The sequence below is a fragment of the Apodemus sylvaticus genome, chromosome 17, assembly GCF_947179515.1.
Source record: "Apodemus sylvaticus chromosome 17, mApoSyl1.1, whole genome shotgun sequence".
Classification (NCBI taxonomy): Eukaryota; Metazoa; Chordata; class Mammalia; order Rodentia; family Muridae; genus Apodemus; species Apodemus sylvaticus.
This window is the reverse complement of record NC_067488.1, coordinates 50,892,009-50,905,284: the sequence shown is the minus strand read 5'-3', so window position 1 is coordinate 50,905,284 and position 13,276 is coordinate 50,892,009. Positions and strand designations below refer to the sequence as shown.

The 13,276-nt window shown below is 48.1% G+C and overlaps 1 protein-coding gene across 1 annotated transcript in view; it reads right to left on the bottom strand.

The window, feature by feature from the left end:
- Srebf2 (sterol regulatory element binding transcription factor 2) overlaps nucleotides 1-13,276 on the bottom strand; it is a 57,802-nt gene that overhangs the window by 21,807 nt on the left and 22,719 nt on the right. Inside the window, exons 4-9 of the mRNA XM_052161690.1 lie at nucleotides 11,840-11,986; nucleotides 9,225-9,446; nucleotides 7,016-7,130; nucleotides 6,713-6,894; nucleotides 3,625-3,817; nucleotides 2,964-3,145 (exon numbers count right to left, since the gene is read on the bottom strand). Coding sequence (XP_052017650.1) covers nucleotides 2,964-3,145; nucleotides 3,625-3,817; nucleotides 6,713-6,894; nucleotides 7,016-7,130; nucleotides 9,225-9,446; nucleotides 11,840-11,986 — 1,041 coding nt within the window. The remainder of the gene's footprint in view (nucleotides 1-2,963; nucleotides 3,146-3,624; nucleotides 3,818-6,712; nucleotides 6,895-7,015; nucleotides 7,131-9,224; nucleotides 9,447-11,839; nucleotides 11,987-13,276) is intronic.

Here is a 13,276-nt window from a genome sequence, read left to right as displayed (position 1 = left end):
GTGGGGATAATGGCCGCTGGCCTTACCATCGCCTGCTGGTTTTAACGCACCTCTGAGACTTTGCTTATTAGCACAATAAAACATAATTTCCATTAAAGAACATCTAAGAAATGCTAGAACACTACAAAGACATAAAAAGCAGCCTCCTGTAACCTTATCCTACACAATCACTGTGGACCTTCTGAAGAATTCCTAGGTCTTTTTTACTAAATTAAATTGTACTGTGTTCTGTCTTTGAGCAAGTGTTGGGAGTTTCCCAGAGCAGCTTTTTGTTTGTTTATTGAAAAAGTGTTCCTCTGGGTGGATGTGGCTTCAAACTCAGAGTGCCCGAGTGCTGGGACTCAAGGTGAGCGCCCCCCGTCGCCCTGGGGGTGCAGCAGCGTTTATGAAGGAGTACTAGTTTTTAGATAAAGTGCACGCTCAGGTCCGGGAAGTCCGTTGTGCCCAACCTCAGGGTTGCTCGGCCACAGCTCTGGGATTGTAGCTGTGAGTCAGTGGCCAATAGAGGCCCAAGAGGCCCAGCTTTAAGGCAAACTCACAGCTAACTCGCTAACCTCCCTCGATTTGGGATCTGGGCCAGGCTGAGGGTGTAAGAGGATGTATGGCGCCCTGCTGACATTGGTAACTGAGAGGTTATCAATGGCAACCAAAGGCTGGCGGGCATCCTTCCCTGGCTGTTCTCCAGGGTGTCTCTGGCTTTTGCTTCTTTGCCTCAATCAGTCCAACTCTTCTCCCAGCAAGGATGCGGCTTCCCGTAGCTCCAACTCTAACCAGCCCCACGAGCGGCTGCCACCCAGCCAGTGCCCACTGTACAAAGGCATCAGAGCGTTTCCAGGCAACAGCCTAGAAAGAGCCCTCCGTATGTCCAGCCTCTTCCACCTTGAGTTCACATCACTGCTAATTAATTTATGTCTCAGAATATTTATTCAATTCTACCTTTCTGTTAAATTCCAGGTCTCTCTCTCTCTCTCTCTCTCTCTCTCACCCCACCCATTCTAAGAACTTCCTAGCTTGTTTCTGTATCTTTTAGTGTCTCCATTCTCTAACCTATTCTTCACACAGCCACCAGAATGAGTTTCCAAACACCCTTAAATCTGTCTCTGTCTCTAATAGAGACAGAGTAATAGAAACTCTGTCTCTATTACTGTGAACTGCTGTCCTGAATCACACCTATACTTTGGGACCCCAGGGCTATGGGCACTGACCAGGGGGTAGGGAGGGGGACTCAGGTGTGACAGTCTGCAGAGAGAAAGAGTAAGCTCTAGGTTTGCTATTGCTCAGGGATGTTCTGAGTCACATGACTCCCAAGGTGTGCAGGGTTAACCTCTTCAATGTCACCAGGTGTCACAGAGCCCACCCCATAATCTCTCCTTACAGTGATTCCAAATAAAAACTTTCAGCTAATTTTCCTGCTCAAAAAGCTTCCCTGATTTACCAGAGTACTAGAAAGAACCTAGTTCAGAGGGCTGGAGAGAGAGCTAGCTCAGAGGCTGTGAGCACTTGATGCTCTTCCGAAGGGATCAAAGTTCGGTTCCCAGCATCCATGCCAAGAGGCTCATAACCTCCTCTAACTCCAGCTCCAGGGAATCTGACGCCCTCTTCTGGCCTCCAAGGACGCCTGCACTCAGGTGCATATGCCTTCACAAAGACATACATACATAAATTTTAAAAAATATTAAAAAAAAAACCCTAACTCAGTTATAAGTTAAAATTCTGCACACAGCAACTAGGTACACCACCAGTCTTCACTGCCATCTTCCTTCGACAGGCATACATACCCTCAAGTGGTCTGCCTTCCTGTCTGTAGTCTGACTGTGTGACAGGCACACATACCCTCAAGTGGTCTGCCTTCCTGTCTGTAGTCTGACTGTGTGACAGGCACACACACCCTCAAGTGGTCTGTCTTCCTGTCTGTAGTCTGACTGTGTGACAGGCACACATACCCTCAAGTGGTCTGCCTTCCTGTCTGTAGTCTGACTGTGTGACAGGCACACACACCCTCAAGTGGTCTGTCTTCCTGTCTGCTGTAGTCTGACTGTGTGACAGGCACACATACCCTCAAGTGGTCTGCCTTCCTGTCTGTAGTCTGACTGTGTGACAGGCACACATACCCTCAAGTGGTCTGCCTTCCTGTCTGTAGTCTGACTGTGTGACAGGCACACACACCCTCAAGTGGTCTGTCTTCCTGTCTGTAGTCTGACTGTGTGACAGGCACACATACCCTCAAATGGTCTGCCTTCCTGTCTGTAGTCTGACTGTGTGACAGGCACACATACCTTCAAGTGGTCTGTCTTCCTGTCTGTAGTCTGACTGTGTGACAGGCACACATACCCTCAAGTGGTCTGTCTTCCTGTCTGTAGTCTGACTGTTTTGCCCCCACAGGTTCATGTATTCTCACATGTGGTTCCAGCCTCAGCTGCCTGTGGAACCTTGGGGCCTGTGCCCTGGCTGACATAAATGGATTGCTAGTGGCAGCTCTTGTGAGTGACAGCTACTGGTAGTTCTGGTGCTTCCTGATCTGCCAAGACGTGAGATATCATGCCACAAGCTCCTGCCTCGTGGCCACCAGCCTTTCCCACGAGGGACTGAAACTGTGAGTTCAAACAATATTCCTTAAGTCGCTTCTGCTGGGTGTTTGGTTACAGTAAGGAGACAAGTGGCTAACACAGTTCCTACCACACTATCAGCTTGACAGGCCCCACCATGTCTACCTGCCCATTCTTCTTGACCAGGGCAGCACCACTCACACGCCAAGTCACAGCACTTGCATGTCCCACTCTGTGTCCACGGCATCATCTACACACAAGGGCACCCTCCTTCACTGCCCTGTGGCTGTTACAGGTACGGGGCCTCGTCTCTCTCCTCAGTCACTTGGCACCTGCCACAGGACTTGACACACTGGGGATTCAACAACATTCCCTGAGCATAGAGAAAGGCGAAGAAAGGCGGATGACAGAACTCACTTTGGCGAGGTCTAAGTCTGCCTGCTTCCGGTGTCTCCAGAAGGTGACTGAGGAGCGTGAGTGTGGGCGGATCACTGGCTCCCCGTGGACCAACAGCTTTACAAGGACGCTTAAGACGATCACGCCGTTCACCAGCCACAGGAGGAGAGTCGGCATCATCCAGTCAAACCAGCCCCCAGGACCTAAAGAGGGGCATCTCAGCTGAGGCCACCAGAAAGAGCCGTGTGGAACAGCAAGGCACCTGACGGACTCCAGAGAGTGAGAGCTTTCTGTGTCATTTTCAGAGGAAATGGCAGACACTTCTGTAGCCTAAACCAGAATCTGTTTATACCCTGGTACCAAGGAGCTGAGTGCCACAAAACCCCCAGTTAAGAGGAAGCTAGGATACCGATCTTACCTGACAAAGCTATTAAACAGTCCCTCAAACAAGTGCCTCCCCATCTCTCCACCCCCTCCGTCCATGGTAACTGTAACAAAGCAGATTGGTCTTGCTTGTCCTGACAAACATAAGCTTGTCTTATTCTATATCACTTAGATTAGCCCCCGTCAGCAGCAAGCAGGTGGGAATCCTGTTCCTACCTCTGGACTAGGCAGGTGCATCATGTGTCCTTTGGCCACAGCAGCCCTCCCAACCCAAGCCAGCATTAGGGGACCCACCTACCTGACTCCAGTGACAGCATACTGCGGCTGGAGCCTGAGTACGGGTGCTGGTCAGTGTTGTGGGCCCCTCCCCACTGCAGCAAGGAAGTCAAGGGGTTAAAGGAGAGGCCCAGGAAGGTGAGGACACACAAGAGAATTCGAGATCGGTCCACCATGCCCAGTGCCACAGGAGGAGAGTCCGGTTCATCCTTGACCTTTGGAACAGGAGTCAGAGTTACAACAGTATCATCTGTATTTGTTATTGTTTTAAATGATTTATTTTATTTTATGTGCACTGGTGGTTTGCCTGTGTGAGGGTGTTAGATCCCTGGAACTCGAGTCACAGACAGTTATGAGCTGCTATGTGGATGCTAGGAATTGAACCCAGGTCCTCTGGAAGAGCATCCAGAGGTCGTAACCGCTGAGCCATCTCTACAGCCCTACCATTTCGGCTTTTTACAGCCTCTGTGTGGTGGATTGCATGAGATGCCCCTCAGAGTCTCAAGCGTTTGATTCTTGGTACCAGCTGGTGGCTGTGGAGGTTGTAATCCTGCCAGACCCAGTGTGCCCTTGGCCCCGCCTGTAGACCAGACAGGAGCTCCCCAGCTGCTCCTGCCACCACGCCCTTCTTTACGCTCTCATCATGGACCCTCACCCTCTAAATCTGCAAGTTCAATCAAACACTTTCTTTTATTTTTTAAAAGTTGCTTTGGTCATGGCGTTTTGTCACAGTAACAGAAAAGTGACCGCCGGGTGGTGGTGGCGCACGCCTGAAATCTCAGCACTCGGGAGGCAGAGGCAGGCGGATTTCTGAGTTCGAGGCCAGCCTGGTCTACAAAGTGAGTTCCAGGACAGCCAGGGCTACACAGAGAAACCCTGTCTCAAAAAAACAAAATCCAAAAAAAAAAAAAAAAAAAAAAAGAAAAAAAGAAAAGTGACCAAGGTGCTTTGTTTTGAGACATACAGAAAGAAATAGATTGTGAGGGTTAAACTCACGGCCATTAAGACAAAGAAAACTAAAGCCAGGCAGGTCCTAAGAAATCTACAACCCACAAATCATTGATAAAACATAGGAACAATCTTTTTGTCACTAACTGTGTACAGCCCAAAGCACAAAAGCAAGACACGTGGGGCCTCACTATGTCTCTCTGCCAGCCTAGAACTCTTTGTGTAGACTAGGATGACTCAGCTGGGCATGATGGTGCATGCCTGTAATCCCAACACTTGGGAGGCAGAAGCAGGCGGATTTCTGAGTTCAAGGCCAGCCTGGTCTACAGAGTGAGTTCCGGGACAGCCAGGACTATACAGAGAAACCCTGTCTCGAAAAACCAAAACCAAAACAAATAGACTAGGATGACTCCTGAACACCCAGACCGCCTGTCTCTGCCTCCTGAGTGCCAGGCCAACCTACCAACCAACCAACCTACCTACCTACTCCCCTCACCCCCCTCAAGTGGTTGCTGGGAATTGAACTCAGGACTTCTGGAAGAGCAGTCAGTGCTCTTAACCACAGAGCCATCTCTTCAGCCCCTAGGCCAAACCGATCTCTACAAAAACTGAGATGTAGAGCTCCCATGACTTACAAAACCTAAACCTCTGTGCCGTGTGCATGAGCAAGTCTTGTATGTATGTGGGAAACATTACGGGTCCTGTAGAATGAATTACAAGTCTGACCCAGCACATGCGGCTTTTTGAGGTGGGCTCTGGAACCCAGATGCTCAGATGCCTGGCAGCACATCTACCTGCTGAGCCATCCCAGTGGCCTCCTAAGACAGGGTGCTTCGGACATGTACAGCACACCTCAATAATGGTGGAAACCGAGCTTTCCAGTGAAGGCATGTGGCTGGTTAAGGGAGGCTTGCTTTTGCTCACAGAGTTTCAGCTCGCCACAGCAGGGAAGCCCCGGCGGCAGAGCTGAGCAGCCTGTCTGACCCCAGTGTGAGGGAAATGGAAAAGGGAGAGATGCTGGGCTTGAGTTTGCTTATGAAAACTAGAATGTGCTTTTTGTGTCTCATTCAGTTTGTACACAGATATGGAAGCAGAGCCCAAGGGAACCGACAAAGGGTGAGGAAGGGACTGCAGCCAAGGTCCCCCGAGCCCTGACACACACATGCCATACTGAATGCCACATAGACTACCATTCCCAAACACAATCGGATTTACGAAAACATTTCAAAAGAATTTCTGCTTTGTGCCAGGCCAGGTGGATTTCTCTAAGTTTGAGGCCAACCTGGTCTACACAGAGATCATAGAGAGTTCCAGCCCACCAGCTAGGACTGTATAGTGACACCTTGTCTTGAAAGAATAAAGACTGTCGAAGCCCTGGGAGTGGCTCTTCCGCACCAGCACTTGGCAGGTAGAGGCGGGAGGACCATTCTAATTTCATAGCAGCTTCTAGGCCAGCCAGAGCAACGCAGTAGCCTTTAAATGAACAAACTATATACTACAATGAACCATGTGCTTCTGGAATCAGAAACTCCAAGGCCGAGACGCAGTACAGGATCCAGTGTTTCCAAAGGTTCTGGGAAATCACTGCACTAAGGGCCTCTGCTAACTAATTCCATTAAAACTTCAATTGCCAAGGGCTCTTTTGTTCAGGGACCATTTAGGAACCCTGGTTGGTGGAATGCTATCTATTAGATTGCAAATTGTAGTTGTTTCCGGCACCAAGAGGCGCCTTGCTCTAAACTAGCTGAGCAGCCAGGCCCATTACTGGCTGGGAAGGTAATGAAGTGCAGCCAGTTGCTCCCAGAGCCCACCCGCCTGACAGCTGCTGTGCCCTCATTCCCCGTCTGATGGGGCCTCTCGAGAAGGGCTTGCTAAGTCTGAGGGTCTGTCGCTTCTTCATCCGGAGGCCTTTTTTGTTCATTTTTGGGTGGGTGGTGGTGATGGAGGGAGGGTGGTCTTGCTAAATAGCCCAGGCTTGGAACTCTTAGATCAGTCTCCATGCACGTAAGCAGTTTTGCAGTTCATGGATAGCTAATGTCACAGGGTACTCAGTCCCTCCACCTTACATTCTTTAGACCGCAGGTCTGGTCACCTCTCCGTGGCCACTATTTCTTTACAGAAAATGAGAACTTCTGAGGGTGAGAAACGTCAAAAGCCCATACCTTTGCATCATCCAGCAGAGGACTGCCCGGCTCAGAGTCGATGGAGTAGGGAGAGAAGCCGGCCTGGGACCCGGAGTCGGAGGCCGGGGGAGACATCAGGAGGACATTCTGATTGAAGTCATCTATTTTCAAGTCCACATCGTTATCCACCAGACTGCCTAAGTCGATGCCCTTCAGGAGCTCTGCAAAGAGAAGTCCCCCTGGAAAACTATCCGAGTTTACCAAGTCCCACGTGGGCGGGACCGCACACATCTGAGCCCCACTCCAGTGCCTGGCAGAGGACTTCCCCTCAGGCAGACTTACTGTTTTTCTGGTTTGCCAGCTTCAGCACCATGTTCTCCTGGCGCAGCTTGTGATTGACCTGCTGCAGATATTTGATGTAATCAATGGCCTTCCTCAGAACGCCAGACTTGTGCATCTGGGAAGGAAGCAGATGAAACAGTTGACGCAGTGTGCGCTGGAGCAGAGAGCCAAGCCCAGAGTTCAAGGGTGGGGAGCACGGCTGTGAGGTGCAAACACTGGCGCACGGCTGGGCGACTGGGATGGAGCTCACCCTGACTCTGGGTCTCTTCTTTCTTTCCTTTCTTTTCTTTTCTTTGATTGGTGGGGCGGTGATAGTACTAAGTTCTGGGTTGCAGACCCAGGATGAGGGCTGAGGTGCATCTTTTACACACCAAAGCGGACCTGGCCTCCAGGTTCTCCCAGCATCCCTCGGTCCCTCTCTGTTACAGGGCGTGGCTGGCACACCCCTCCCCCAGAACCTCTTTCCTATATAATGGGAACCATGCTGGTCCCTCTCTCTCATGCTCTCTGCGTTTTTGTGTGCTTGGGTTCTCTCTCTCTTGTTCTCCTCCCTCCAAATTCCCCACACCCCACACCCCCGCTGTGCCCCAAGCCTTCGAGGCTTCCTGGCTTTGTTCCTTGGGACCAGTGAACCCACTGGAGAGCTGGTTTTATATACTCTATAAAGGTCCATTAGACCTGCCTTTATAGACTCTAATCTGGCTTGAACTGGTCCATTTCACCAGTGGAGACGAACATATCACTAGGGACTGGACCCGGGGTCTGGTACATTGTAGCTCTATCATGAGCTAAATCCTAACCCTTCTCCTAATCCTTAGCATGTGAATGATGACAGGCTCTAAAGCACACACGGGTAGTAAGGTCTTCATGAGACAATACATGTTAAGAGTTTGTAGCTTGGAGCCTGGCGTACAACTGGCATACAATAAATATTCGACTATAACAATTCATATAGTAATCTAGCATAAAAACAAACTTTAAGGAAAACAAATGGCAAACAAACAAGAAAAAAATAGCATTGGAGGTTGGGTGTAGTGATACACGCCTTTAATCCCAGCACTGAGGCAGAAGGAGGCGGATCTTTCTGAGTTTGAATCTAGCCTGGTCTACACTGAGAGTTCCAGGCCAGCTAGGGCTAATGAGACTCAGATTAACAAACAAACAATCCCAGTGCTGTGCTGGAAAAGAGGGTCAGTGACAGACTGCCCACTCGGCATGTATGAGACCCTCAAGTTCCAGCACTGAAACAAAACCCAGAGTATTTCTGGACAGCTATTTTAAATAACAACACATACATTTTTCTAACTTAAGATTTACACTTATACTCTTGTAGACAATAAACAATAAAGGAATAAAGGATAAACAGTAAACAATAAAGGAAAACCATAAACTTCCTCTTAAAATAGAATTGTTGTTTTAAATAAACAAGCAACTCCTCCCATTTCCCAGGAGACACATTCATTTAAAAAAAAAAGTAGATATATGTAAAAAAAAAAAACTTCCTCAGCGTTGCTTGCATGCGGGTCAATCTGCTTCTCCCCTGAAAGGGAGCACTATGAGAGCCTGCCAAGAACGCCCAGAGTTACTCCAAGACAGACATCGTACTACACCTGGCAACTAGGTAGGATGCGGAATCTCCCTCTTCTGCTGCGTGTCACCGTCACCACACAGCACAGTGACAGAGTAAAGGTACTGGGAAGTCACCACATCATCAGCTCTCAACACTCCATTTATGCTAGATGAGGATTTGTTCTTCCTCATTAAAGACTGATTGATTTTTATTTTATGAGGAGTCTGCCTGCCTTACATGCATGCCTGGTGCCTGAGGAGACACGAAGAGGCCCCGGACCTCAGAACTACAGCCACAGCCCATTGTCAGCAACTACGTGGGCGCCGAACAGTCCCGGTCCTCTGGAGAGCATCACTTGCTCTTAACTGCTGAGCCACCTCTGAAAACCTCTTCCTTCCTTCCTGGAACTGACTTTTAGTCTGACTGGCCTAGAACTTGTAATCCTCCTGCCTTGTCTCCCGAATGCCAGGATAATAAACACATGCCACCATACCTGGGCAGTATCTTGTAATCCTGTTAAATACCAGGATAATTCAACAGAAACGTGTCTCTAACTCACTTTTGTGTCCACTCACAAAGGCTGCACCTTCCCTAACGCCACGGCACTGGGCACCAGTCAGTGCTCTTCTCGGCACTTACCTTGGCATCTGTGCCCATGACCAAGTCCTTCAACTCTATGATTTTGTCGTTGATGGAGGAGCGGTACCGCTTTTCAATGATATTGTGTGTGGTCCGCCTCTCTCCTTCTTTGGGCGGCTCGAGCTGCTTTACACCGCCGGGCACTTGCTTAATAGGCATTTTCTCTTGTCCCATCATCACAGGCATGGTGGTCAGGATGGTCCCGTTACTGCCCACCAGGGTCTAGGACAAGGGCAGGATTAGCCTTTCGTTACTTTAAATACAGTAACCACACAACACAGAGTGCCTGCTCCTGCACGTGGGATATCACCCGGAAGTGCTTCATGTCGTCTGATACCCTCAGGACTAAGGAGAGCAGGTCCTGAAAGACTTCCAGAGCTGTGGCACATCTGCTCCCATCTTCCCCTCAAGATTACTATACTATACACCACTATATACTCAGCCTTAACTCCTGACCTGGGGCGCTAGGAAAACGCCGCATGATTTTGCTGTCAAACTGTCAGCTACACCTGAACACACATACACAAACGACATTAGCTGGACCCAGAGAAAACTTTCTCTGAGTATGTGACGTAAATTTTCCTCTTCTCAAATGACAAGCAAATGTCAACATTTCGTTCCGGCCATCAGAGCGTGCAGGGTGACACCCACACTTTCCTTCAGAGCAGCCTCTCAATTCATCAGGACACCCACAGATCTTCCTGCTTCCCGTTTCCAAGTCTACTAAGTTTTGTTCTTCCTCAATAAATAGTTTCAATATCCAAATGGTTAAGAAGGCAGAAACCTGTTTTACTTAATAGAATTAGAAATAATTTACTGGGCTGCCCTGGCGGCGTATACCTTTAATCCCAGCACTTAGGAAGCAGAGGCAGGTGGATCTCTGTGAGATCCAAGCCAGCAAGAGCTATATAGTAAGATTCTATCTCAAAAAAATAAAAATAAAAACAAACAAACAAACAAAACAAAACAACCTGTCAGTCAGGCAAGGTGGTCTATAACCCCAGCCCTCGGGGACTTGGACAGGGAGATTTTGAGTTTGAGGTCTGGGCTATACTGAGGAACCCTAAGTAAAAACAAACAAAACAAACAAAAAACAAAGGAAAGAATAATTACACATAACAAGTATCATTTTTAGAACTTTGGAAGCTTTGCATATGCATGCAACTTGCAGCAACCCAAGACAAAAACCATTTACCACACAGAATGTCCCTTCAGTCCTGCCTATACCCCTTTATCACACAGAATGTCCCTTAAATCCTGCCCTATAACCCTTTACCATATAGAATGTCCCTTAAGTCCACCCTGTAACCCTTTACCATATAGAATGTCCCTTAAATCCTGCCCTATAACCCTTTACCATATAGAATGTCCCTTAAGTCCACCCTGTAACCCTTTACCATATAGAATGTCCCTTAAGTCCACCCTGTAACCCTTTACCATATAGACTGTCCCTAAGTCCACCCTGTAACCCTTTACCATATAGAATGTCCCTAAGTCCTCCCTGTAGCCCTTTACCATATAGAATGCTCCTTAAGTCTGCCCTGTAACCCTTTACCATATAGAATGTCCCTAAGTCCGCCCTGTAACCCTTTACCATATAGAATGTCCCTTAAGTCCGCCCTGTAACCCTTTACCATACAGAATGTCCCTTAAGTCCGCCCTGTAACCCTTTACTATATAGAATGTCCCTAAGTCCGCCCTGTAACCCTTTACCATATAGAATGTCCCTTAAGTCCGCCCTGTAACCCTTTACCATATAGAATGTCCCTAAGTCCGCCCTGTAACCCTTTACCATATAGAATGTCCCTAAGTCCGCCCTGTAACCCTTTACTATATAGAATGTCCCTAAGTCCGCCCTGTAACCCTTTACCATATAGAATGTCCCTAAGTCCGCCCTGTAACCCTTTACCATATAGAATGTTCCTTAAGTCCTCCCTGTAACCCTGCTCTGCCACTCAGCACAGCCACACTTCAACTCTTGAGTGTTACTAATGGAATTACTAGTGATCTTCTGAGAAGGCTTCTTCTCTATCATTGCTGGGAATACATTTATTTTACAGATGTATTGTGAGTTGTTTATCTCCTATGGATGGACAGTTGAATTGTTTCTAGTACTTAGCAGTTTTTACTTTGTTTTAAGACAAGGTCTCACATAGCCCAGGCTGACCCCAAGATTGCTATGTCGTTGAGGATGACCTTGAACTTTTGCACCTCCTACCTGCACCTCCCTAGTTTGGGGATTCCAGTCCCATTCACCACACCGTTTATGTGCTGCTGGGACTGAACCCAGAGCTTCGAGCACGCTAGCAAGCGCTTTTATCAACCGCCTACCCCTCCAACTCTAGCTCTTGGATTTTATGAATAAAACTAGTGCTTCCAAAATTTAAATAACCTTTTACCCAAAGTGAAGGGCTCATCTGGGGTTCTGTTCCACTCCCTTACAAGATCCCAAGACCTAATATAACACAGCCAGACAACACTGCTTCAAGGGAAAAGACAAACTAGAAGTGGGGTGGTATTTACAATCTGACGGACACGGTCTATTAAGCTCCCACATCCCCTCAGCAGTGGGCTTTAGAAACTCTGAAACAAAGGTGGCAGAACGCAACCCTTACTGGTACTTGCAGGGCGGCCGTCTGGATGGGGGTGCTGAGGGCAGCGAGGGCCGGGTTCTGGACTGCAGCCATGACAGGGCTGCCATCTGTTTTCAGCGTGGTCAAAACAAGGGAATCTGTCTTAATGATCTGAGGTTGAACCAGGACCTAGAAGGAGGAGGACAAAAAGAAGGATTATTATTATTATTTTTTTGTTTCTTCCTTGCTGTAGCATAGACTAATCAAGAAAGAATAAGAGAACATTTTCTCAAAACTGGAAACAAACAAACAAACAAACAAGAAGGAAATCCCCTACAAATAATTCCCAAAGTTGGCTATTTTGTGCAGCTTGCATCCTGTGTTGAAGGGGAGGGAGGAGGGGGACAGCTGAGGAGAACTGAAGGGTTCAAGGCTTTCAGGATAACAATGAGACCCGTGTGGCAGAAACAGAGGCAAGGATGGGTCCCAACTGAAGGCTGAGAGAGCTGACCTCGGTCAGGAGAGGCAGGAGCATGGGTCAGAAGGAAGGTGGTAAGCCCAGGTCCTGTTTGTTTGTTTCTCTATTTTTTTTTTACCTGTGTCTATTTTTTTTTTTTAAGATAGGTTAATTTGGGGCCACTGAGAGGTTCATCAGCGGAGGTGCCGGCCACCAGGCTTGAGGACCTGCGTCTGATCCCAGGACTTACAAGGGGGAAGGAGAGGACCCGTCCTGATTGCCGCATGTGAGCACAGGCCCACATATACACACACACAAAATAAAAATGTTAAGGCGTAACAAAAAGGTTCATTCGTTAGTAAGAAAGTATAACTAAGTTCACATGCTATACACGTTGAATATACACGTATGTGCAGACATGCCTATCTGAGTATATGTAGGTCAGAGCAGGACATCAGCTCTGCCTTATTGTCTTGAAAGCTCTCTTAACGAACTAGAAGCTTCGATTCTGGCTATTACCCTTGTCAGTGGCCTGGCAGGACAGTGAGTTCTCAGGACCTGCCTATCTCCTCTCCAAGGCTGAGCTTCCCGGCACAAGCAGACATGCTTATTAGCTTTTACACGGGTGCTAGGGATTGAGAAACAGGTCCTGACAAATATGTCAGTGCACGCCTTTAATCCTAGCATTTGGGAGGCAGAGGCAGGTGGATCTCTGTGAGTTTGAAGCCAGTCTGGTGTACAGAGTGATTTCCAGGACAGCTAGGACTACAAAGAGAGATCTTGTCTCAAACCAATGAAGCAAACAAATAAACAAACAAACAAATAACCCCCCAAAACAAACAAACAAAAAAACCTCGAAAATCAAACACAGGTCTTACAGAGCAAGCAAACTGAGCCATCTCCCTAGCCCCCTAAAACGCTGTTTGTTTTTAAATACACACTTAGTGTATCTATTGTTGGAGGGCAGCTTGTAAGAGCTGGTTCTTCCTTCCATGGTGTGGACTGAACTCAGGTATTCAGGC